At 45.3% G+C, this 26,693-nt stretch overlaps 1 protein-coding gene across 6 annotated transcripts; it reads left to right on the top strand.

The window, feature by feature from the left end:
• The first annotated feature begins 1 nt into the window (after position 1).
• Positions 2-26,082, top strand: VDAC1 (voltage dependent anion channel 1). 6 transcript variants are annotated; one of them, XM_081502839.1, is made up of 9 exons: positions 2-79; positions 11,379-11,448; positions 11,968-12,017; positions 12,919-13,071; positions 13,167-13,219; positions 19,195-19,422; positions 22,016-22,166; positions 24,154-24,211; positions 25,138-26,082. In XM_081502839.1, exons 2-9 carry the CDS (start codon positions 11,382-11,384, stop codon positions 25,227-25,229), a joined length of 852 nt encoding a protein of 283 aa, XP_081358965.1. In that variant the 5' UTR covers positions 2-79; positions 11,379-11,381; the 3' UTR covers positions 25,230-26,082. The 6 variants fall into 6 exon arrangements, with proteins under 6 accessions (XP_081358965.1, XP_081358968.1, XP_081358964.1 ...); XM_081502842.1 differs by having other exon boundaries at positions 11,379-11,452; XM_081502838.1 differs by having other exon boundaries at positions 11,376-11,448.
• Positions 26,083-26,693: the final 611 nt, after the last annotated feature.

Genomic DNA, 26,693 nt, shown 5'->3' with positions numbered 1-26,693 from the left:
CGGCCCCGCTGCTGGTTCTGTTCCTCACGCTGCAGCCCCCGCCGTAGCCGCCGCGGAGCCCACTGCCAACGCTTCTGAGGTAGGCGCAGCAGAGAGGGGCCCGGGCTTTGCCTGCGCCCTGGGTCGCTGGCCAACCCCCGGGGAGCTGGGGAAGGAGACGGTGTGCGGAGCGGCCGAGGGCGAGGGGCCCAGGGCCCGGCCGGGGCGGGGAGCGGGAGCGGCCCGCGCGGGCCTGGCGGGTCAGCGGCGGGCAGTGCAGGCCAAGCGGGGCGAGCGGGCGGCGAGCGGGCCCGGGCTCGGGAGCGGGAGGCCAGACATCCCGAGGCGCCTGCGGCTGGGGACCAGAGCCTGCGGGGACCTGCGGGCGGAAGGGCACGGGCCGCCGCGTGGAGGCCCGGCCGGCCGCCGGCCGAGGTGACCTTCCTCGGAGGCGCCCTCTGGCCCTCGATCCCGCCAGCGCGGGTCGGGCAGAGGCCATCCCGCCACCTACGCTCGCCGGGCCGGGCTCACGGACCTGTGCGAGCCATACTGTTGCTCCGATCGTGGTCCCATGGTCCGGCCCTGCACGCCCAGTCGGATCCACGCCCGGAGAAGCTGGCCTCGGGCACTGTCCGCGCGTGCCAGCGCCTTTCGGGAGGAACGGGAGGCTGACGGTCGAGTTAGGCCGCGGCGACCAGGGCCAGAGCTGGGGCCTGGGTAGAAGGTTAGGCCTTGGAAAAGGAGGTCCCGCTGGGAGCCCTGTGGTCTCCTTGGCCTTAGGAGGAATTCCTGCCTGATTTGATGGCTCATTCATTCACCGAATGTAGTGGTGCATTCAGGAAACTGGTTCCGAGCCCTGGATTTGAGGCCGACAGCATTAGTGACTTGTCCAAGGTCACAGAGTGGGGAAGAAACCAAACCTCAGTTTTTTCATCTGTAGAATGGAGCAATCATCCCTCTTCTTCATTGGGTTTTTGGGAAGAATGAGTTGATTAACTTCCAGTGTGCGGAACAGTGCCTGATACAGAGAAGGCCTTGGAGGAAACCTTGACACTTACCCTTGAGGCTTTTTGGCGGAATCTAGCCCAACCCCTGCAGACAGTTTTGTGCCACGTGGTGCTCTGAAAAGGGTTCAATAAAGGTAGCCCCTGTTATTTTAAGCATTATTATTACACATTTGTGTGCCAGGCATTGAGTAACTTTCAGGATAATTCATCAAAAAGCCTTTAAGTTTACAGACAGCCAAGGTCAGGCTGGAGAAGGAAGTTGAATGTGGCTGCAGACTTGGGCTAAGCCTAAGCGTGTTCCACCTGAGGCCTGGAGCTGCTGAACCTGCCTCCCCTCTCCAGGGGAAATAGGGAAATGAGCTCCTCCTTTGCCTAATATCCTGTTGGTAAGGCTAGGGCACATTGTCCAGGTTCTACCTTCTTTCCATCCCAGCTCTGAACTGAGTTCCTACAGGGTCAGACTTAAGCCTGATGCAGCTTTGTTTTCATTGCCTGGAGTGGTGCCACTTGGCAGTAGTAGGTACTTGAGAAGGGTCTGTGAGGGTGAATGTACTGTTACTTTTTATCCAAAAGACTCACCCTTTTTGACAGAAGGATAGTTTTTTTTTTTTAACCATTCCAGCGTGTGACTTATAGTAGGTGCTCACTCAGTATCAATATTTGTGGGATTATTGAACGGTTATACATAAGTGGCTGCAGGCCCAGCCCACAGTCCCTTGATCATGGACATCCTCTTTGAGGGACACACATCTCATTCACTTCCAGAAGATAGCCTTGCCTAGCAGAGTCACAAATAATTAAGGAGCTACAGCAGTGTGTACAGCCCTAGAGCTGTGAGAGGCAGAACTCTTTCCTAATTTGAAATAATTGCTTTGAACATGTTATCCTCATTCTGCAACTTTCCAAGTCCTTTGGGAAGCTTGTTGAACTGGTGTTGCTGGCTTGTGGAGGAGAGTGACATTGGTGAAGGGGAGTCTCCTAAAGCCCATGGGCCTGGTGCCTCTTCCCTCTCTGATGGTGAGTGGGTCAGAGGCTTCTGCTGGAGTTGTCCTGAATAAAGTGCTTGACCCTGGGGTTGGAGGCTGTTCTCAGTTGATTACTTTATTTCTGCTATTCTATAGGCATGGGCTGTTTGTTGATAGACAGAGGGGCTCAGGGGAGGACCAGGAGTGGGGAGTTGTCTGTGGGTCTCTGGCCCCACTGGATGCTAGGCAGATGTGGACAGCCACCTCCAAGCTGGTGGTCATGGGGGATATTCACCCCTACCTTTACTGGTAAGATGCTTCCAAAGTCCACTTTGCCGTCACTGGGGATTTCTCAAGGAGTGACATCTTTGGTAAGAGAGGCACATGTGGCAGAGAGTCAGCCCAAGCCTTCAGGTAGCCCCTCAGGGTGCTCAGGGCGGCCTTGGGCTCCACTCTGGTCACCCCTCAGTTGCACTTGGGCACAAGGTTCCATTTCACTGCCTGCTCTCCCAGGGCTGAGGGTGAGTGGGAATCTTAACCCTTCACCTGGAACTATGCTGGAAAGAGTCCTGGGGAGCAGACTGAGCTCATGCGACACAGCTCTGACGTGAGCCACAGGGTCTAGTACAGGCCGAGTTACTTGCTCGTTCCTCAGTTTCTCTACTGTAAGAGTGTGATGATCATCATTTCAGCCATTCTTTATTGAGGGCCCGCTCATCACCCTCGTGGCCTGTTGACATGTGAACTATGATGTTGAATCTGCTGTCCTCCGAGCCCTGGGAAAGGAGTACCGTTGCTTCCATTTTGTGGGTCAGGAGGCTTGAGCACAGGGTGGTGAGATAACCGTCCCAAGGTTACACAGCTCAGTGGGAATGGTGTTGGAATTCAGGGCCTGGTCTGGCCAGCCCCCAGTCCTGGTGCTTTCACCCTGCAGCTGCCACTCCAAGGTGTCACTGTGAGGAGCTGATAGATTTGCTTGCCTTTTGAAAGGTAGACCTTGCTGTTCAGAGGGGAAGTGTTACTCTTTTACACGCTGATCAGAGTGTGTACCTGGGTGGGTGTAGGCTATCTGTCAGTGAACAGCAGTCAGTAGAGTCACTGTTTATTGCAAGAGCAGTTGGCTCAGGGTGTTTGTCAGGAGAAGGGTCAGTTTTTTCTTGGGATGAGGAGGGAGGCATTCTTCCGGGACCTGGCTGGACAGTATTCAGCTAAACAATGCCTCATTATGGTTGGGAGGAGTCTGGACCCTGTGATTCAGGATGACCTTTTGGCAACTTGCCCAGCAGCTGTAATTATGATGGGAAACATATAAAGTGACAATCTTAAATAAATACTACCTGTGCTTGTTACATATCTTCTGGGTACCAGCTACTGTGTTGTTGTTTAGTTGTTTCTGTACTAAGTTGTCACTGTACTAAGTGCTTTACACCAGCAATCTCATTTAGTCCTCAAGAGGGATGTTGAGTCAAGTACTCTTACCCTGTACTGGAACTGAAGAAAAATGAGATGCAGATAGGTTATGACCTGCCTGAGATCTCAGAATGAGAGAGTGGTGGTGGAGTAGAATTGGAACTCAGGTGTGCTCAACTCCCGAGTCTACCTGCCCAAGCACTGTCTGTTTTACCCCCACTGGGGCAAGCCAGGCAGCCAACCTCCTGCTCAGGCAGGAGCTCCAGGTGCTCTTGGGATCCAGACCTTGGCGTGCTGCCTGCCAGCCCAGGTCTTCTCCTCTTGATGGGTGGGTGGGTGGGTAGGCAGGGTGTCCCCAAGTCGGCAGCATTCTCTTGAGGCTTGTGGAAGGCTGTGCCGGTGGTGGCCCAGCTTCCAGGGTGTTTTAAAATAGAAGCAACGCCTGGAAAGCCTGCCTGCCCTCTGTGAGACACTCATGGAAGGGGAGGACAGCTGCACTGGAGCACAGCCCTCCGCGAGCCTGGGCATTGCTTTGCCAGCATCCTGGAGATCCAGTCAAAGCCATTCTCCTGGGCTGCCTCTTCTGGTGAGAAAGTGTGGGGTAGGGGTGTAGTGAGGCTCCTGATGGTGTTGGCCTCACATGTTGGTTTTCAGAGCAGCTCTGGCCTCCTCCTGGGGAAGTTGCTTTTCCTGGTCCCCAGAGTTTGGAGGAGTTGCTTTTGCTCTAATCTCTGGCTGGTCTGATGCTCCTCTTATAGGCTGGCCCAGTTCTGCCCTCACAGATTGCCTAGAATGGTGTTAGAAATAGCAGAGCTGCGACTTCCCTGGTGGTCTACTGGCTAAGACACCGTGCTCCCAATGCGGGGGGCCCGGGTTCGATCACTGGTCAGGAAACTAGATCCCACATGCTGCAAGGAAGATCAAAGATCCTGAGTTCCACAACTAAGACCCAGTGCAGCAAAATAAATAAATATTAATAAAAGGAAAAAGAAAGAGCAGAGCCAAAGGCTTTTGTGGAATTCTCCCTTCCTAAGGGGAACCAAAGATGGTGATGTGATGGCAATGATTATGTGTGGATTAGGGACCTGTGGGAATCAGATGTACACTCCCATGGGGTAATTAAAGAAAGCATGATGAAGGGATTATTTGCAAAGGTGTGGGCAGAGTGTGGGGGACCTGAGAGGGAGTGTGGGCCTCTGGGTCCTTTAGAACCAGGAGGGGGCCCTTTGGCAGGAGGTGTGGCCTTGAGTCGAGGGAAGTCACTGGGAGGAAAGTCAACAGGGAGGGATGAAATTAGGGGGGATGAATATCCCAACTTCACTCTCCCATCTTCTGCTGGTACCCTCTATTGGCTGAGCCTACCCCACAGCCCACATGATCAGTTCTTGGGGCACAGAGCAGGATGGAGGAGGAAAGTGCATCTGGAGGGGCAAACAAAGAATATCTAGAATAGTGGGTTGTGGCTACACTACCATGTATTGAGTACTCACTGTGTGTCAGACAATTCTGCATATTCTATTTACCTTACTTAATCCTTGCAACAACAGCAGTAGCCGTTAGCCCCATTTTATAGATGAGCAAAGTGAGACCCTAGGCATACAAGTGGCTTGTCCAAAGTCACACAGCTAGAACCTCTGTTAGTCTCGTAGCCCTTTCCATTAGTCACTGTGCCCTGCTACCTGGGTACTCAGATGAGTGGAGAAATTCCATGGCAGGTGGCTCTTGATGTTTAGGTCCTAGTCCTCTTATACCCTTGTCATTGAAAATACCGTCTCTTGACTCACTGGGTGTTACCTGTGTTCAGAAGACTTGCTTTCAGCTATTCTGCCTGAGCCCTTTGGACCCGTGGCCACCCCGCCCACTGTATCAGCCATTGCAGTGGTTGTTGGCTCTCTGAGGGCATCAAGGCTCTGCTGCCTGGATCCTTCCAAGGGAGCTTCTGCGGAGAAAAGAGCATACTTCAAAGTGGGGGATTCTGGTGGGTGCTTGGTGCAGGGAGCCAGCCCACTCTTCTCAGTGGCATCTGAGGGGCCGCCCTGCCTGTGTGATAAGCAGTGAAAGGCTGAGAGGCTTCTGAGTCAGTGCCTCGGGCGAGTCATGCACACTGAAGTTAGGGAGCTCTGCCCTACTCCTGCTTTCTGGGCAGGGTGGCCAAAGCTACAGCTGGTCACCTGAGGGTCAAATGTGTCCCCCACAGGCCTTAGCTGTTAGCCCTGCTACCTCTGTGATTTATATCTGTTCCTGGAACCAGTACAGACACTGAGAAGGCTTTTCCTTCTGGTACTTCTGCTGCAGCAGCCTTTTGCAGTGTCACTTGTGGCATCGTGAATGCAGCGTGGCTTAATTTCAGACACTTTTGTTAGGTTTTTAAATTTTCTGTTCTTAGCTTAGAAAAAAATTATCAAGTGCCCAGACAACTAAAGTGATTAAATAGAATCAAAAATGAAAATGCTATTTTAATTTCACTCCTTTCCTAAACCCCTTTTCCTTTCTAGAAGCAGCTCCGAGGTAGCCACAGTAAGTTTCCCTTCAGTCACGTGGAATTACACATATTCTGTGACTTGGTTTTTTCATTGACCTGTTAGTAGCTTTCTGTGGCACCATGTGGAAATCTCCCTCATTCTTTTTGATTACCACATGGTGTTCCTTAGTTTGCAAGCATTGTGATTTTTATTCATTTGTTTCTCTGTTGGTGGACATTTAGGTTGCTTCTGGGTACTGTGTTAAAAATAACCCTGCAGTGAGCATCCTCGTGAGCATTGGGTGCCACTGCAAGTGTGTTCCTAGCAGTAGAATTGCCACTAGAATTACTGCATGTCCGCTTGGGCGCTGCCCAGCAATGGACTCCTCAGGAACTGTACTGTACTGTACTCTCCTACTTGGCGAGAATGGGAGTGATCATTTTCCTCACCAGCAGTAGATACTGTCATTTATATTTGTGCAAATCTGTTGGTTGAGTGAGCTTCCCAAACACAGATGTCTCTCCTTGAAGCCCTTTGAATAAAGGCTCTGCTTGGTTCTGAGGTTAGAAGTGGCAGTGCTGTCTTCTGAAGGTGCTTGGTTGGTCTCCTCAGCTTGAGTTCAGCATTCTTTAGGCCATTGCGAGGATGGGGCATGTTAGTTGTGGGTCTCCCCAACATCCGTGGTGGGCTTGCTGGGTGGCTCAGCGCTGAAGACTCCACCTGTGAGACAGGAAACACTGGTTCAATCCCTGGGTTGGGAAGATCCCCTGGAGCAGGACATGGCAACCCACTCCAGTATTCTTTTTTTAAAAAAAATAATTTTATTTATTTATTTTTTGGCTGCACTGGATCTTCGTTGCTGCGTGGGCTTTTCTCTAGTGGCAGTGAGCAGGGGCTGCCCTGTAGTTGTGATGCACAGGCTCTTCCATGCAGTGGCTTCTTGTTGTAGAGCACACACTCTAGGCGCTCGGGCTTCAGTGATCATGGCACGTGGATTCAGTAGCTGTGGTTCCTGAGCTCAAGAGTACAAGTTCAATCGTTGTGGCACACAAGCTTAGTTGCTCTGCAGCATGTGGGATTTTCCGAGATCAGGGATCGAACCCATGTCTTCTGTGTCTCCTACATTGGCAGGCAGATTCTTTACCAGTGAGCCACCTGGGAAGCCCCCACTCCAGTATTCTTGCCTGGAGAATCCCATGGACAGAGGAGCCTGGCGGGCTACAGTCCATGGGGTCGCCAAGAGTTAGACATGACTCGGGTCCACCCCTGGCAGCCACTCCCACCCTCCAGAAAAGCCCAGCAGAGGTGATGGAGCCCATGCGCCCCCTGCAGATTCCCTCTGAGCACACACGCCTGCCCCCACCTGGGGTGGTGCTGCAGCTTCCCAGTGGAGGGAGCTGCTGCCTCCCCCGTTACATTGTTGTTTACTTAGTCCCTATTGTCAGATACTGTTTCCTTTTTTCTACTGTAAAAATACTTTGATGCTTGCTGCACATTTACTCATTAAACAGACATTTATATTGAATACCTGCTATTTACTAGGCCTTGGCATGTTTGTACACATAGCCTTTTCCATATTTTGGATAAATGTGCGCATGCCAGGCTCTGGGATGCTTTTGAGTTCAGTGGTGTGATCTGGGGGTAGGTGTGCATTTTTTAGGGGTAGTGGGGTACTGGGAGCAGAGAAGCTGTCACTGTCATGTAGCTCATGAGTCCAGGAGGATATGTTCCCCCAAGATGGAGGTTACATAACTGTTATGCAGACCATGCTGGGCGATATACTATCTTTCCTCTCTGAGCTTCCAATATGGCCTGGCTTTTCATTCCTCAGCTGGAGCGGAGCTTGCATAATCTGTTCAAGGTCAGCCAAGGAGTGTTGGGTAGGTAGGCTGGCAGGCAGTGGAGGGGAACCAGCGATTCCTGTCTTCTGGTGTGACTTATTTGTCTTTCTCAAAGTCATCAGTGACTACAGGCAGGTCTGCTCAGCCTGACCTGGCCATTTCTTGCTTTCCACTCATCTTTGGGAACCATGCTCCCAGGCTTTGCCTTGAAGCCATCATCCAGGTAGAGACCTGGGGTCATGCCTTCCCCTTCTGATTTCCGTCTGTCAGGGCTGGCTGCCTGCCCATGTCAGAATATCCTGTTTTATGCTCAGTCTCTGGAAGCTGAGCTTCTTATAACATTCTGTGTTCCATGTGTACAACCTTATATTTCTATTTCTGTATCCACTGCAGTGTGCTCACCACCAAAAATTTAGTTTCTATCTGTCACCATATAGTTGATCCTTTACCCTCAACCCCTACCCCTGCCCACCACCCTTTTCCCTTCTGGTAACCACTACTCTGTTCTCTGTGTTTGTTTGGGTTCATTTGTTTTTGTCTCTCTTTTTTGCATTCCACATATGGGTGAAATCACAGGGGATTCAAAGAGGATATGTCCCTCCAAGATGGAGATTACATAAAAGTCTTCTCTGACTTATTTAATTTAGCATGATACCCTCAAGGTCCATCCATGTTGTCATAAATGGCCAGATTTCATCTTTTTTTTTTCAGTGGCTGAGTAGTATTATGTCACGTGTATGTGGATGCACATACAGACACATACATACACACACGTGCCACGTCTTCAGTATCCATTCAGTTGTTGATGGGCTTGTAGGTTGTTTCCATTTCTTGGCTGTTGTAAGTAGTGCAGCAATGAGGATAGGAGTGCATATGTCTTAACGAATTAGTGTTTTTGTATCCTTTGGATAAATACTGGAAGTCGAATTGCTGGATCATGTGATACTTCTAAGAATCTCCATACTGTTTTCCGCAGTGGCTGCGCCAGTTTACACCCTCACCAGCAGCACTTGATGGTTCCCTTTTCTGAAGACACTTGGATGGATGCTGCAGAGACAGATGGGGAGTGGCCTGGAGCCGATCCAGGTGGCGGGAGGGGCCAGGACCAGGGTTCAGGCTGCAAGTCAGTGCAGGCAGGCTACGTGAGAAAGCAGGACGCTGAGTTCTCTCCGCCTCTAGTCCTGGCCTGAGAAAGCATGGGTGGCAATCATTATTTCTACAGTGAGATTGTTTCTGAAGCAGGTGCTGAGAACTGTGTTGGCTGCTGTTTGCCGTTGTAAAAAGGCTGAGCTCAAACAGGCGGAACAGCTTCAGTCCTGTCAAATAAGTGGAGCAGGAGACAAGAGGTAGGCAAAGAAGCAGCCCACAGGAAGAGCAGAAGGGGAAGCTGCAGCCACACAGTTGTAGGGAGCCTTTGGCGAAGAGGGTGTCAGGGTCATGCTCCTCCTTGGCGGGTGTTACCTCAGGCTGAGGAGCGGGTTTGGCTCCACTCAGCCCGTGGCTCCTGTGCACCCTCCCTGCCAGCTGCTGAGCTGGGGACGCAAGGAGAGCCTAGTCTTATGTGCGCTCGCTCCGCCACCCCACCTCTCTTGTCCTGGATGGTAATCTCCTTAGTGGCCGCTTTAGGGTGATTTTTGCTGTGGGTGGAGTGTGTTTTGACAGGTGGCTTTGCTTTTCAGTTTTGGGGATTAGGGATAAGCAAGGACATTTGGGGAGCATTAAATGATGAGTGTGCTGCCTCTTTCCTGAGGGATGGACTGGTCCAGATGTGAAAGCCGTGTGTGCCTGGTGAGGTGGGTCCTGGAGCGGGGGGAGGGTACTTAGGAAGGCCTTGACCCCTGAGGTACAGGGGGTCTTAGCTGACCTGGAGATGTTGGTACTGGACTGCTCTCCCTCTCGCCCGGCTGGGGCTGAGTTTGTGGCCCAGGTGGGAAGGGGACAGCACTGAAGCGGGGTACTCTGTCCACTGATAACTGTTAGTGCTGCTGTGTGTGCAGAATGTTTGGGGCCCTTTGCTGAGACATTCTGCACGTTTCCTTGGGGCTCTGTTACCTCAGCCTTCAATCCCTGGTTGTTTCCTTGCTTCTCCTGGGAGGGGCCCAGGCCCATCTGTGGGCTAAAGCAGGGAGGACCTGGTTTCCTGGTCTGTCCCTGAGGTGGGTGTGCCTACGGGGTTCGTTTGGGGTGAAAGGGGAACAGGTTGGGAGAGGGGAGTCCACAGACTTGGGAAAAAACCAGTTGAAGCAGCCTAAAATGGGTCTTCCCCCATGTTCTTTGTGCCCTGATCCTAATGTGGACTGAGTTGCCTTTGGTTCCAGCCTGATCATGTGCGAGAAATAACAACAGCAACAAAAATAGGATCACGTCAACAGCTTACTGGGCTGCTCCTCTCTGCTCTGATACAAAAGAGAGCTGGGACAGAGCTAGCAAAACCTCTGAAAAAAAGTAAACTAGGACTAGGACCACAGTTTTATAATTTAAATTGTGGAGGCTTGAAGGTTTGTTTGTTTGTTTTTAAACATTATGCTCATTGGTTCTGCGTGCTTCCTGCAGTGTCTTTGAAGTTAAGGCTTTGGTCAGGCTGAACTTCCACTTGTGATACTGCTCCCCTGGGATCACTTGGACTGCTTTTCATTGGTTTCCCACTTAAGCAGGAACATGCCCTGTGGATGTTTATTTATGTGGGTACATTTGTATGTGACTTTACATGGGTTGTATGCAGTTCCAGTTTGGTAATTTAGGTGTCCTGTATTTAAAATAGATACATTTTTGGGTTACTTGAAGTTTTGGCCAATTGAGGCTAACAATTGTGGAGATGGAGAAGATGCAGAAGATAATGTTTTCTCATGTTCTCCTCTCCTCCTGGAAGGAGCACAGGGTGTGTGCCGTCCAGATTAGAGTCTTAATTCTGGGTACATAATGTGTCAATGCGGAGGCTCTCAGCAACACAGCATGGTCCTTAGGGTGAGGACTATTTGAAGTTCTTGCCTTCCTTGAACACTGAAGTATTTAATAAATGCTTGTTGACTGACATAGTGATATACATCAATCCCAAGTAGTACTTCAGTAGTCAGTTTTCACATTGGCACTCAGTAGATGTTTGTTCGAATGAAATTTGGGAGGGATGTGTTTGCATTTCCTTCCATGGGAAAAAGTTGCTTAGTTAGGTAGGTAGGTTTTACGCTTTCCTCTGTGAGGAATATGATACTCTAAAAGTGGGTTCCTATAAAATACAAATGTTTTCTGAAATGTTGAGTCCATTCTGACACATAGTAGGTACTCCATAAATGTTTGTTGAATGAATGAAATCAGAATTGTTTGGAAAATATGATACTATGAAAAGCCCTGATTTCTATTCAGTGTATTTAATGTCCTAGCAGTCAATATTTTGTAAGAAGATAATGTCTTATTGGCAAGAGTCCTGCAGTTCAGTAAAGTAGCTGGCTCATGGGAGTGTGTCTTTGACAATCAATTCATGTAGTAAATACTGACTGACTCCTGCCATATTCTGGGCCTGTGCTTAGTCCTGGGGGTACCTAGGAGAAGAGGTCTCCAAAGTCAGACTGGTCTGCTGTCAATAAAAACCTACTGGGTGTTTCCACCTCTGGCCACAAAAAGAAGCAGGAGACCGCACAGGCTTCTTTGTCCACACCTGGGGGGAAAAGGTACCTGTAATTTCCAGTGTTTTTAATGGTGATTCTTTTATTATAGCAGAAGATGGCTGTGCCTCCCACGTATGCTGATCTTGGCAAATCTGCCAGGGATGTCTTCACCAAGGGCTATGGTGAGTGTTGCATGGAGTGGCCTTTCAGCTCAGAGACTGGGTTCACTTGTTTGGTATTCTACCCGTCACAGTTTGAGAGACCTGGGTCAGTTAGCTCTTAGAACCTTCATGTCAGGGAAAAAAGATAAGCCTTCTGTGGCTAGTCAAGCAGTTTTGGTTGAGCGCCCAGTTAGGTAGGCTAGTGAATTGCTCAGACAAGTGGACCTTCTTGTTTCCTCTCCCAGGCTGCTGCAGTGGACTGCGGCTTCTAAATTTAGCTTGTCCTTAGGCTGGTGCTCACGCTGTCATACACCTTTTTCTCAGACTCCGCTGGGATTGCAGGTGGGGCTGTGCCTGTTCCTTCTGCCACTGTTCCGTGGCAACCAGGCTCCATGGCAACCAAGCTCCACCCTCAGAGGCAGGCAGCAGTGGCGACTGGTGCCCTCTGCACTCATGGCATTTTTAAGATTTCCTAAGGGAGGCAGAGATGCTGCTCTTGAGTTATTTAACCTATTAACAGTGACCATGTTCTTTCTTTAGGATTTGGCTTAATAAAACTTGATCTGAAAACAAAATCCGAGAATGGATTGGTAAGTTGTCTGGCCTACATGGAGTATGGATATTTACTGTAGATCAGTAAATAATAAATAACTTCCATCTGATTGGCAAACAAAGGAACTTTTCTGATTGTGGCAACTTGTGGTTGTCACATTTATTGCGCCTTCTGTGGAATGGGTGGTCCAGGGGAACCAAGCCACTAGGTCCCCAATTCAGCATCTGTTAATACTCATAGGAATATGAGGCAGGCCTCCGATTTATTTTTCCTTATGTATCTTATTTCAAAATTGGCCTGTGTTCCATACCACATGATTATTAAAAAAAAAATTAGTAGTGTCTTTTAGATTGTGCATGTGGTAATTGTCAGAAGGAAGAAGTTTTGGGTTGAATTACTGCGATGTCCGCTTTAGCTCAAAGCTTTTTCTCTGTGTGAGGCTGGAGACAGGATGGAAGGAGGACAGGATGCCTTCCTGTCCAGACTGAAGAGTTGCAGGGGAGGAAGGAAGCTGTCTCCTGATATAGAATTCTCCGTAAGATTCCTTTAGTTAGCGGATTCCATCTTTAAACAGTTGTTTAGTTGCAAAGTCATGTCCAACTCTTTGCGACCCCATGGACTATAGCCCACCAGGCTCCTCTGTCCTTGGGATTTCCTAGTCAAGAAGACCAGAATAGGTTGCCATTTCCTTCTCCAGGGAATCTTCCCAACCTAGGGATAGAATTCGCATCTCCTATATTGGCAGACGAATTCTTTACCACTGAGCCACCGGGGAAGCCTTTTTGACACTTTAAATATCTAATTGAATTGTAGATGGAGCTTTTGCACTCACACATTCAGGGTCTCACCTCTTGCATAAAGGAAAGTGCAGTCCATTTAGGGGTGGAGTGATGCAGAATGAAGTGCTGGCATGCAGGCTGTGACTGTCTTCTTTAAAGGAATTTACGAGCTCAGGTTCAGCCAACACCGAGACCACCAAAGTGACGGGCAGCCTGGAAACCAAGTACAGATGGACTGAATATGGTCTGACGTTTACAGAGAAATGGAACACTGACAACACACTAGGCACGGAGATTACTGTGGAAGATCAGGTAATGGTCACCTGTGCAAAGACGCAGTTTTATCAAGTGACATCTGCTGGCCTGTCTTGTGACTAAACCTATTGGTGAATTTCTTTTCTGTTCAGCTTGCGCGTGGCCTGAAGCTGACCTTTGATTCATCCTTCTCACCAAACACTGGGTAAGAATTTCATTTGTTTTCTCCTTAAGGACACTTAGCAGTGTTTTATAGTAAGGTTCATTCTGTGCTGTTTGTTATTGTTTTACTGGCCTCAGCTGAGGAGGCTGCAGGATTTCTGGTCCAGTGATGCTCCATTCCTTGTGAGTGAGGCTGCTGGTAATGTTAAGTGGCCAAGGTTGTAGGGCAATGTTTGGAAGCAGGGGCTAATGGGTCACTGTTGCCAGCCTCATTTTTTTCGAGCTGGAGAGCCCTTTCCCCAGCTTCCTACTTAGGGACACTGAGAGTGTGTGGGCTTAATTGCAAGGTGGCTCCTGAGGCTGTACTTTTCTGCTGCAGGCCCTCCAGCCACAGGCAGATTAGGCTTGCTGGTTATTGAGGACCTGGGTCTTCCCTGATGGCTCAGCAGGTAATGAGCCATCAGTGCTGCAGTGCAGGAGACATAGAAGATGCGGGTTCGATCCCTGGGTCAGGAAGATCCCCTGCAGGAGGAAAATGGCAGCCTATTCCAGTATTCTTGCCTGGAGAATCTCACGGACAGAGAAGCCTGGCGGGCTACAGTCCATGAGATTGCAAAGAGTCGGACGTGATTTAGTGACTAAGCACAGCACAGCACGGGAGGCGAGAGGACGTGTTGGTCTGCCTCAGCTCCTGGAGCTTTTCACAGTGGCTGAGGGAGTTGTTCTCCAGAACACACTCTTGTTTTTTTCCACTCAGCAGTTGGGTCTTTTAGATCTGGGAAGGTTGTTTTGCACACTGATGATAAGCCTCAAGGGTGTGTACTGAATTTCATTTCTTAGTTTTTTTAGTTTTTAAAAATTATGGTAAAATGCACATAAAATTTACTGCCTCAACCATCTTTAGGTGTGTGGTTCAGTGGCATTCTGAATTCCATTTTTTGCCATGTCATGTTATTTTCTTCTCTCTCTCCTTCCTTTTTCTTCTTCCAATGAATATTTATTAGAGGGAGACTCTCCTGAGTTCAGACCCTATACAAGGTGACCACAAGGACTGGGCACACTGGGATCCTGCCTCTAGATTATAGCCTTTTTATAACTTGATTATGGATGGTCTGAAGATTATTGGCCAGGAGCTGAATTTACCTTGTTCTCATCTCTACTGTAGTTTCTCCTGCAGGAGCATGGCCTTCCTGCTTGTCTCCTCTCCCCAGGCACCATGATGGGAGAGGTTATCCAGAGAGACACTGATAGCACAAGGGCTGGAGGATGTGCCCATGTGCTTGAATTTGCTGCTTAGGGCTTTGCTTGCTGCCCTGAGGTGGCACACTTTGGAATTTGTAAAGGGTTTTCTCACTGCCTTTGGGGAGTTTGCAGAGACTTCTCTAGGACTTGCAGTAATATATACATAACTGAGAAGTTTTGTGTTTTTTTTGAAATTGAACTATTTTTATACTTCACATATATAAAAATGTTGCACAAATAGTGTACAGAATCCTCTTATATTCTTTACTTGCCTTCTCCTAATGTTAATATCTCATATAATTATCAGACCAGGAGATTTGTTAGCTAATCTTTTGTCCTTCTGATGTCTTATTTCTCGTTCATGATCTAGTTCAGGATACTACATTGCTTTTAATTGCAAAGTCGCCTTTGTCTCTTCTAACCTGGGGCATAGTCTTTATCTTTTATGACTTTGTCACTTTCAAAGATAATTGGTCAATTACTTTGTAGAATCCTTCAGTTTGGATTTGTCTGATGTTTTCTCATGGTTAAACGCAGGTTATGCATTTGTGACAACCACAGACATCATGTTGTGTTCTCTCCATCTTGGTGTATGACATCAGGAGGCATATGTTAATGTGCCTCATTACTGGTGATGGTACTTGGGTCACTTGATTAAAGTGGTGTTTGCAGATTTCTCTGTAAAACTAATTTTTTTCTCTTTATAATTAACAAGTATCTTGTGCGGGAGATGCTTTGAGACCATGCAGATATTTTATTTTTTATACTTTGACTCAACAAGTATTAGCATCCATCAGTGATTCTGGCCTATAACAATAATGTTTGGCAAATGGTGATGTTCTGTTCCCATCATCCCTTGTACATTTATTGAGATTTTACTGTGAAGAAGAGTTCTTCCTTCACCACCTTTTATTTATTTGATCAGTTATTTGTATCACTATGGATTCTTAGACATTTATTTTACTGTACAGATTATAATTCGTTACTATAATTTATTTTGTTACTCATGTTGTCCCAGGTATGGCCATTGGGAGTGTCTTCAGGTTGACATCCTGTGTGCTTTTGACAAGCCCTTGTCACGAATACTTCTTCAGAAAGTGTACCTGTCCTTTTCTAGTCCTGCTGTCAGCCATTTCTCCAAGGAGCTTTGGTTCCTTTTATTGAGGAATGGTGTTTAGAAACCAAGACTGTGGGCACAAGATGTACTCATTGCTATTGGGTCTTTGAGGAGGGTTTTGATGACTTGATGAAGATTGGAAATGAAAGCTGTCTTTCCAAGTGTCTGAGGGGTACAGCCTGGGAAAGCATCCTGGCTTCCTTTAAGGAGCTAAACATTACCGCAGCCGGATGAGGCTGCAGATGAGGCTGCAGACAACCTCATCAGGACACTGGTATCTGCCACATATAAAGCCAGCTCATTAACCACAGCTTAGAGTATACCTCTCAGGTGCTTGTCAGATTAGCACCATTGTCTAAATAGCTTCAAAAGAATCCCAATAATACCTGAAAGGGGAAAAGCTCCAAAGGTGTGGAGTGCTGCCCTAGAGCCAAGCCTGGAGAGAAACCTGAGTCACTGCCCCAGCAGTGCGCATTCCCTGGGGACCTGGTGCCTCTGGCCAGAATCCATGGAGGTGATACGTGGAGGCACCATGTAACTGTCCACTGTGGCTGGTCCACACCATTGGTCAGAGGCCCTGTCACGGGTGTCGTGTTTTGTGTCAGCAGCAGCATTTTCCCAGTGGTTAAAAGATGCCTGCTATTTCCTTGTCTTGGTTTCTCCCTCTTTCTAAATAATCAGCCTCTGAGCAGCTGTTTTTTCCATCAGTTACCCTACCCTGCTTGGTGCCAATTAGGTACTTCGTCATAACCCAGGTTTCTTTCCCTAAAGAGCAGGCAGACCTAAATAGGTTTGTTTTCTTTTTTTTCCTTTTGGCCACCCCTTGCAGGATCTTAGTTCCTTGACCAAGGATCGAACATGTTCCCCCTGCATTGGGAGTGTGGAGTCTTAACCACTGGACCATCAGGGAAGTCCCTTAAGTTTTTCTTATTGAGAGTTTGGTTGTCACTCCTTTTCTTCAAAGCTTGCAAAAATGCACAGAAGCAACTTGAACAAAAGTTGCAAATTTCATTGTCACTAGGGAAGGCTGTGGAGAAGGCAATGGCACCCCAATCCAGTACTCTTGCCTGGAAAATCCCATGGATGGAGGAGCCTGGTAGGCTGCAGTCCATGGGGTCACACAGAGACGGACACGACTGAAGCGACTTAGCAGCAGCAGCAGCAGTAGAGAAGGCTGTTATTTTTATTTTCACCTGTGATCTCTGAATTTTGACTCATTGAAACTTGGAGTGTTTAATCTTTACATTTTTTATTTTTGAAAATTTCAAACATGCAAATGAATGTCAAAAAGTATATTATACCTTCATCATGTTCTTATCACTGAGCTTTTAATAATTATCATCCCATGGCTAGTCATGTTTAATTTATACATCCATAATCAACCCCTCTTACCCTCAGATTATTTTTGTTTTCTTTTTTTTATTTTATAAATTTATTTATTTTAGTTGGGGGCTAATTACTTACAATATTGTAATAGTTTTTGCCATACATTGACATGAATCAGCCATGGGTTTACATGTGTTCCCCTTCCTGGACCCCCCACCCACCTCCCTCCCCATCCCATCCCTCTTACCCTCAGATTATTTTGAAAACAGATAACACATAATTTTATCTGTGTATATTTTAATATGTATCTTTAAGTAAGATTCCTTTTGAAGACAGCATAACTACAATATTACGTTGTGAAAATTAATAATAATTTCTTAATATTGTTAAGTCCAGTCTCTTCAGATTTAGCTGATTTCATGAAACTCTTTTATAGAATCAAAAATTGTTCATACATAATTATAAAGATTGGTTCATATGGCCCCTAAATCTTAGTTTTTAAGAATCTTGTTTTTTTTTCCCCTTGAGATTTATTTGTTAAAATGAGATCGTCTTCTAGAATTACATGTAAATCTTGCTGTTTGTGTTCTGTGGTGTTGTTTAACTTGTCCCCCTGTCCCCCACATTTCCTGTGGATTGCTAAGTCTAGAGGCTTCATCACATTTAGATTCCATTGGGCGGGTGTGGTGCTGAAATATGCTTCCATAGGGATGCACACAGAAGTTTGGTTTTCTCTTTGTATGTTAGTGCCATTCATGATCTACTCAAGGGGTTACAAATTGGTGATATTTCTACCTTTATCTTTCCTTCCTTTTTTTTAGCTGGAATATTTCAATAAAGAAAAACTTCTCATCAACTCTGGTTATCTTGCAGTATAGTTAGTATAGGAAAGGTGGGATACATGTTTGGTGCCTTTTTTATTTACTGTTTTCAAAACAAATTGGTTCTCTAGTCTCTAAAGATGACCAATGTGTATGTGTCTTGTATGTGAATTCATAGGCTGAAACGTTTGATATACTTGATATACTTTTGATATACTTCAATCCATTGCTCATACTGTCCCATGTTTGAAGCCCTTGGGAGCCTCTTCATCTTAGTTCTCAACTCTTTTTGCTCCAACATCAAGTTCTTTGATAGCTTTGATGGATGCTTCAAGTTCATCTTGCACCTTTCCTGCCTCAACCTGTAATCTGCAGTTTTCTGAGGAGTGTTGGTTCCTTTTAGGAGGGAATGGTATTTAGGGCCCACAGTCTGGGTGCTGGAAGTAAAGCTTTAATCTCAGTGTGAATGAAGTTGGGGTAGACAGGGCTATGTGGTTCTTGATCCTTGAAGCATACCTGCTTTCTCCTGTGGTCTCCACTGAAAGTGTTCTTGCTGTGGAAGATATTCATTTTGCAGTTGAATGACAGAAACAATCAGGTGAAAATAGTCAATTTTATTTGATAGATATCTTGTCTCTAATGCTGATTTTTGGTAAAAGGCATGATGATAATGTATTTGCAGGTGACACAACTCACCTGCCCTTCCTGAGAAATGCTGGGTCTTGTGAAATAGGGAAGGGAGGCACTGATCTGGTCATACATGCAAATCTGGGGTCTTGTCCAGTCTACCAAGGCTTCCTGGCCCTTTATGACTGCAGGGCCCCAGGTTCTACCTCACTACCTGGTTCTCTAAATCTATATTCATTGGAATAGCATGGATACTGAATTAAAAGCTGCCTGTTGAATTTACTTAGAAGGGATCTAGTATTTGTTTCTTTATTTACTAAGTGAGCCACATAGTAAAAGCTGCTGTTTAGGGACTTCCCTGCTGATGCAATCAATGGTTAGGACTTGGTGCACTCACTGCTGGGGCCCCAGGTTCAATCCCTGGCTGGGGAACTAAGATCCCACATCCTGTGGAATGTGACCAAAAAGCAAAATTGTTAAAAAGGAGCTGCTGTTTAGATAGCTACCTTCATGATATATTATTTTTTTCCCCCAATATATGTAGAAAATAGCAAAGATGCATCTGTTTCATAATTACATGGTGGCACTCTACCTAATGAATGCCTGTGTAGGTCACTACATTAAGCATAGGGAGACGATAGTAAAAATCACTTAGTATTTCTTTTACAAGCCTGTGTTCTCACTTCATTAGGGTGGCATTTCTGCATTATTTTGGATTTTGTTTGAAGAGAGGTTGCAACAGCTGCTTAAGGAGATCTGGGGCCCTGACTTTGCCTTCCTACCCCCCTATTCAAATAGGGATTAGTTTTTTCAAATTTGTATTTATGGCATGGTTGTCATGAAATGAGTTAACTTCTGATTTTAATATGATTTCTTTTCCTCCAGGAAAAAAAATGCTAAAATCAAGACAGGGTACAAGCGGGAACATATCAACCTGGGCTGCGATGTGGATTTTGACATAGCTGGTCCTTCCATCCGGGGTGCTCTGGTGCTGGGTTATGAGGGCTGGCTGGCTGGCTACCAGATGAATTTTGAGACCGCAAAGTCTCGAGTGACTCAGAGCAACTTTGCGGTTGGCTACAAGACTGATGAGTTCCAGCTTCACACTAACGTGTAAGTGTACATGAGTGTGTGCAGTCTGGGGATTGTTGTTCATGATTTTTTTCTAAGCTCAATTTTTAATTACTGTGAAATGAGTTTGTTGGAATCAGATGAGCCAAATGGCCTGCTAGTGTTTTTCTTGTTTCTCACTTAACCCATTTCCTGAGGTGATGTAGGTTCGTCCTATTCTGTGGACAGTAAAATGTTGTCCCTGGTGCACACAGAAAGACTGATCAGTTATGGCCAGAGCATGATGTCAGTCCAAAGGAGCATCCCTTCCCTGCAGCTTTACGGACATTGGCGGTCCTTTCCTTTTAGTTAATAGGATGGGGGTGGGGAGTTGTAGCCCTCTCTCTTTCTCTGTATACTGCCTGAGAACCAGCTTGCTGTACTGAATGGAATGTTGGCATGGGAGACAAATTAGGAAATGATTGTCTCAGTTAAATACTGTCTTCTCTGCATGGGAGTCCATTTAAAAGTTTATAAACTGGATAGTATTGTGAAGGGAAGAGAAAATTACAGGGTAGGTTAGAGAGGACCTTTTGTAATCAGACTTGAGGGTTGAAGTAGAGTGCTGATTTAGATTGAAGGGAAACAATTTCATCCATGATATCTCTGTAGATACAAGAAACTAATGAGTGGTACAAGTTGGGTACAACTTTGCCAGATTTCTTTCTTTCCACTAGAGGTCACTAAAGAAGTGACTTAAAATTTACAGACAAGTAAATGGTATTTGTGTCTAAACTAGTAACATTTCTATTAATAAAAAATTTGAGGATTTTTAATAAATTAACATAAATATGTATATTAATATAAAAAATTAATAAAATGTGAGTCTTTTAAAACTAAAACGTCAAAGGAAAACTAGAGATGGACAGCCCAGTGGTTGAGAGAGGGGAACAGGGAGGGTGTTATACAAAGGGGTGGCACAGGGGAGTTTGATTGTGGGACTGTTCTATATCCTGGCCACACGAGTCTGTCTATAAAAACTCACAGAAGTGTATACTCAAAAAAGGTAAAAAAAAAAAAACCAAATGTGTAAATTTAAAAAAGATAACATGCAGGAAAGTCATAGGAAAATATCACAAGCATAGAAGTATTTTTTAATTAAGAATTTTGGCTGATTCGGAAAGTGCTTCCTTGGTTTGGAATTGGGAAATTGTACAGTTCTAGGAAGAACAATGACTGTTAGCTATTTTCTTTATCTGAGCCTCAAGGTTTTCAATAAGTGGACATGGTTCATTTTTGGAACTGGCATGGAAACAGCTGACATAGCTAGTCTGGGTTGCCCTGGTCTTGCGGAGGCCCAGATGTGTAACAGATATTCTGTGTGCTTCATACAGATGAATCTGTACAGTGAGTTCCCTCTGTCTATGGTTTTAAGAGTTCAGTACAGGAAGGCAGTGTTGCTGGTTTTAGAATGCACTGAGAAATCTAACATTTAAACACATTTAAGCCCAAGAAAATTTCCCTCTTTGCCTTATACCACAGTCAGTCTAGAATCTATTGTGTTTAACAAGCTGCTGTTTAATAGCATATTGACTTTCTGAAGAAGTTAGATTCCCTATGAATCAGGTGGTATCTGGGCTCTTCCTATACTTTTTGGAATCACAGTGTCTGACTGGCTGAATTTCAGGGGAGAACTTAAGAACTTAGAACGTGTTCTCTGAGCATCTACTTTAGGAGAGCGTATTAGTGAAGAGCAGAGTTTGTAATGAAACAGCAGCAATTTTTTTGTTGAGTTAGTGAGATCTAGGCTCTTTGCTGGATTCCAAAGTATATGGGCTCTGCCTTAACAGTTTCTAGTGCTGTTTCCACTGGAGATACCCAAAATGATGGAGCAGAACTTTGACATTGTATTTTTATATTTAAAATGTCAGGGAGGGGAAGAGGGTATTCCCAGAGGCTGGGAAGAGAGGAAACAGTTTGGCCTGCTGGGTTCATTCCATTTTTGAAAGACAGAAACATTTTATATGGCAAGTTTCTCCTTTTCAGGGCTCACCAAGACTGTAGGTATTGCAGCATGGGTCAACAGTATGCATGGGCCAACGAGCCTCAATTATAGGTTAAGTTCTTTTGTAATTGCTGTTCCTCCTACTGACCTTGCACCCTCAGCAGTGGTGCAGCTGCTGGTGCTAATCACTGGCTATAGGCGGCCTTCTGAGGAGTATGAATGGCCTGGACTTTCTTACCATTTCTGGCTTTGTTCTTGATTTCTATGTTTATAATACAGCATTTCATAAATGTAATAACTTTAGCAGCTGAAGGAAGAAATCACTCAGAATTCAGAATCCCACTGCCCTAGTCACCATTTTTATTTTAAAGACTATTTTGGAAGCAAACTTCAAGTTCCATGCAGCCCGAGTAGTTGACTGAGCTGCCTTGCATGTTCCCAGTGATGTCTGAGATAGCTTTTACCTTCTGTGAACCTTCCCAACCCCTGGTGTCTGTGCCATTCCTATCAGGCTTCCCGTAATTTGGTGCCCGTTTTGTGATCAGTTCAGTCCATTTACAACATTCCCATCCTCTGTTAGACCTGGTTAGCTTTGCCCAGCTCAGCGCCCCTTGCTGAGATGCTTGGTATCTGTGCTGTGCTTATTTGCAGAAATGATGGAACAGAGTTTGGTGGCTCCATTTATCAGAAGGTGAACAAGAAGTTGGAGACTGCTGTTAATCTGGCCTGGACAGCAGGAAACAGTAACACTCGCTTCGGAATAGCAGCCAAGTACCAGATTGACCCCGACGCCTGCTTCTCGGTGGGTACCTGTGGAATCATGTATTGCTGAGAGCCCACCCGATTCCTTAGGTTGGAATCCTTTTGGGCAGATGGAATTCCATGCTTCGGATAGTGATTTTCCTCACTGTGAAAGGGTTTACCACGAGTAAAACAATAAGAGTAATAGTACTTCCTGTGGGTGCCTAACACTGTATGGAGCCTATTATATATGAATTACTGTATTTAATTCTTATACAACCCACTTGAAATAGGTGCCTTTTTAAAACTATTCCATCCATGTTTTCACAAATGAGGAACTGAAAGCTCAGAGCAGCTGAGTGACTTCCCCAAGGACAGGCAGTTGGTAAGTGCTGGAGTTTGTGTTTGACCCAGACTGCCTTGCTATGGGGAGAAGGCAATGGCACCCCACTCCAGTACTCTTGCCTGGAAAATCCCATGGACAGAGGAGCCTGGTAGGCTGCAGTCCATGGGGTCGCTAAGAGTCAGACATGACTGAGCGACTTCACTTTCACTTTTCACTTTCATGCATTGGAGAAGGAAATGGCAACCCACTCCAGTGTTCTTGCCTGGAGAATCCCAGGGACGGGGGAGCCTAGTGGGCTGCCGTCTATGGGGTCGCACAGAGTCGGACACGACTGAAGCGACTTAGCAGCAGCAGCCTTGCTATGGAGCCTCCTTCTCTAACCAATCCCTAGTCCATGCTGCAGACTGTAAACTTTGAACCTGAGGTTTTAAATGTTCCTTTCCCCCTCAGTTTTCATTCTGTTGCCCAGCTCCTGTACTGCACATTAAGAAATCAGGCCCTCTGATTTTGACTGATTGGCCTCTTATCTTGCAGACCCTGTAGCATAGCTCATGGACCCTTGGGTTGCTGCAGTTTTTGCATAAAATCTTGTTGAGCTCATCTCTGTTGTCACAGGGCACTGCCAGCTGTAGCCCTTTTGGGGTGGAATGAGGAAATCTCATGTTGCAGGATGCTTTCTGGGCTGGCTTGTGTAATTTACAGTTCCTGAGATAAGAACTGAATTTGGCTTCTTTAAGGTTGGGCACTTTAAGATAAAGGAAAACGGGCCATGTTATTTGGATGGCATGGGCAAAATGGAACAGCTAGATGGGGCACTGCCTGCCCGGAGGCCTTCCTTCCTGTTTTCTCCTGTGAGAGATGCCAGGTCTAAAAACAGCATGTGAGCGGGAAAACATGCACCCTGGTAGCTCTCGCTTTCACCAGAGCAGCTGAGTGACTTCCCCAAGGATAGGCAGTTGGTAAGTGCTGGAGTTTGTGTTCTCACAGCCTGAGCTTGCTCTGCTGACCTCTCATTTCCCAGAAAGGGGTCAGGGAGAAGCCCAGATTTCCCTACAACTCAGTCAAGAGAATAAGGGGAAAATTATTATTGACTCATTTGCTTCATTGATTGATTATTAATCAGCACTCACTAAGTATAAGATTTAAGTCATTCTTAAGTAATTCTTTTGCTACAAATATTCAGGCTTGTCTGTGCTGAATTTCCTTCATGTCATTATGGTTTTTGTTTCTGTTTTTCATGAAGAGAAAATTAAAACAATCTTCTGCCACTTAACAAAAGCTTCATAACCTCATCTGATATTTGCTCTGTTTTTCCTTATCCCAACAAGTAGATCTTGAAGAAGTCTTTTATACAAGAAAGTCTTTTATGTCTCTGGCCATAAATGAAGGTGTTCTCACCTGTTATAACTTAAAAATACAGATATACTCAGTATAAATGGAATTGGGTCACATACCATAAGGAATCAAATGTAAATAATAACTTCCTTTTAATTGAAAATTGTGTTATCTCTTTGTGTTACTCTCTGAGACCTAGTTTAATATATTTCATATTGAATTTAATGAATCCTGTAAACAAAGAGGTCATAAAAAAATAGAATTTGATACTTAAATCCAAAGTTGGTTGGTTAAAAGGCTCTTATTCAGTTCGGAGACAGTAACATGAAGTATTTAACATTTTCACTCTTACCTTTTCCTTGACTAGGCTAAAGTGAACAACTCCAGCCTGATAGGATTAGGATATACTCAGACCCTAAAGCCAGGTATGTATTGGTGAAATTAGCTGTCTTAAAACAAAATGTGGTGCTGGTTTGCTGCTTTAGGTTAATTGCTTATAAATAACTGTACAGTACATTGTAAATGAGTGTATATTGAATTTTATAGTTGAATGCTGCCATTATAAAACATCTGGAGAACAGGAGAGGTGATAAGTAGGAGAAAAAAGGCCAAGGCTAACATATATTACATTTTTAGTTATTTTCTTCCATTCTTTGTCCCAGTGTGTACCTAATACTTGATACTTATTTCCAGCAAGTTCTTAAAACCAGCCTGTCGATCATCCTCATTGTAAAACTGGTTTGTAGGTTTCTTCTGCAAAGTTAGCTAGGCCAATCCATCGAATTAATGTTATAGCTACAGGAAATAATACCACCTTGGGGTTAGTTTGGTTAAATTGGGGCTTTGAATTCTGGAGATCTAAGATTACATGATGGCAGAATCAAGCTATCCTACAGAAAATAGCATTTAGTTGTGTGTGTATGTTTGTATGTATGTATGTATCCATCCATGTATGCTGTGAGTGAGAGCGTAAGACCTTGGAGTCTGATTCATGGCTGGGGTTTTGTTTCGGGGAATTTTGCTAAAGAAGTTTGCTGCATGGTGCTGATTAGAGCAGGGATATTGAGAGGATAAAGGAAAGCAGAGTCCCTTAAGTGGATTTGGGTGAGCTGTGGAAGAATCATCATTGTTTTATCAGCTCATCCTAAGGCTGCCTAGTCATTAGTCAGATGGTGTTGAGTAACAGGGATCGAAGGGCCCTGTGGTTTTGCTCCTGCTGATCACACACGGCTGGAACAGGTTTTGAACCTGATGTGGTGTCTCCAGTGTGCTGCAGTGATCCTTCTGAGCTAACCTTTCTTCTTTCTTTTCTACCTCTCTCTTCCTTTCCTCTCCCTGATTTCTCCTGCAGGTATCAAACTGACACTGTCGGCTCTGCTGGATGGCAAGAATGTCAATGCTGGTGGCCACAAGCTTGGTCTAGGACTGGAGTTTCAAGCATAAATGAATATTGTACAATCATTTAATTTTAAACTATTTTGCAGCATAGCTACCTTCAGAATTTAGTGTACCTTTTAATGTTGTATGTCTGGGATGCAAGTATTGCTAAATATCATGTTCGACTTCCAGGTTAAAGATGATTCAGCTTTAGGGTGTTACCCTTTCAGAGGTACAGAAGAAACCCAATTTCAAAAAAGGTCCTTTCAGCTGTAGACTTGGTGGGGAGCTTGCTGGCCCCACTAGAGATGTCAGGTTTCTTTTTTACCTAGAAATGGCTGCAAGTGGAAGCTGATAATTTGCAGGCACTTTGTAAATTCCTATTGAGTAACTGAATGAAATTGTAACTTCCTAAGAATTGAACCTTAGTTTCCTACCCTAATTGATTGAGGAGAGGCTCTTTGTTTGATAGTGTGTACAAACTTATCTGAAAGGGACTTTTTTAGGCAGGGACTTTTTCCACCTCCATCCATCACCTCTTTTACACACAAAGTAGTCTGCAGGGTGTGGTAGCTGTTTCTTTTGTGCCATTTTGGGGTGGAGAAGTTGTGATGAAGCCAATAATTCAGGACTTAATTCCCTCTCATGTTGTGGTTTTTTTGCCCTTGCACCAGAGTATGAAATAGCTTCTAAGAGCCCCAGCTACAAGCTGGGAAGAGTCTCTGTGACTGTAATCACATGGTGACAACACTCAGAATCTAAATTGGACTTCTGTTGTATTCTCGCCACTCAAGTTTATTTTTTAGCAGTTTAATGGGTACATTTTAGAGTTCCATTTTGTGTGGAATTAGATTCTCCCCTTCAAATGCTGTAATTAACATCACTTAAAATAAAACTTGAATAAAATATTGAAACCTTATCCTTCTTTGGTTGCCTTTATTAATAAAAGTGTAAATAAACAGGGCATATGCTTGTCTTGTTTTTTAGCTTCTTGCTGTCGTTATGTGTGTGTGATATTTTTAGTTTTCTATTGCTGCATAACAAATTGCCACAAATTTAGTGGCTTAAAACAATACTTACTTATTTCACAGGTCTGTTGGTCAGAAGCCCAAGCACCAGGTACCTGGGCTCTCTTAAGGTTCTCACAGTGGTGAAATTAGGATGTCAGCCGAACTGTGCCTTCATGTTAAGCTTGAGGTCTTCTAGGCTCATATGGTTGTAGCAGAATTCAGTTTCCTTTAGTTGTAAGACGGTGGTTTCTATTGATATTTCTTTGCCGGCCATCATCTAGGGGCCTTTCAGCAAACAGAGACCATCTGCATTCCTTGCCACGTGGTCTTCTCTATTTTGAAAGCCGGAACAGAAAAATTTCACCAGCAAATTCTTGCCACACTTATTTCCTCCAGAAGAGCCCAAACACCTAATTCTCAAAAAATTTTATTTTTAAAATTAAGATATAATTGGCATATAACATTATGTTAGTTTCAGGTGTACAACAGATGATTTGATATTTGTATGTATTGTGAAATG

Source organism: Giraffa tippelskirchi, chromosome 6 (genome assembly GCF_054371585.1).
Source record: "Giraffa tippelskirchi isolate mGirTip1 chromosome 6, T2T-mGirTip1v1.2.pri, whole genome shotgun sequence".
Classification (NCBI taxonomy): Eukaryota; Metazoa; Chordata; class Mammalia; order Artiodactyla; family Giraffidae; genus Giraffa; species Giraffa tippelskirchi.
Note: the sequence above shows the minus strand (reverse complement) of the source record. Positions and strands in the feature narration are given on the sequence as shown.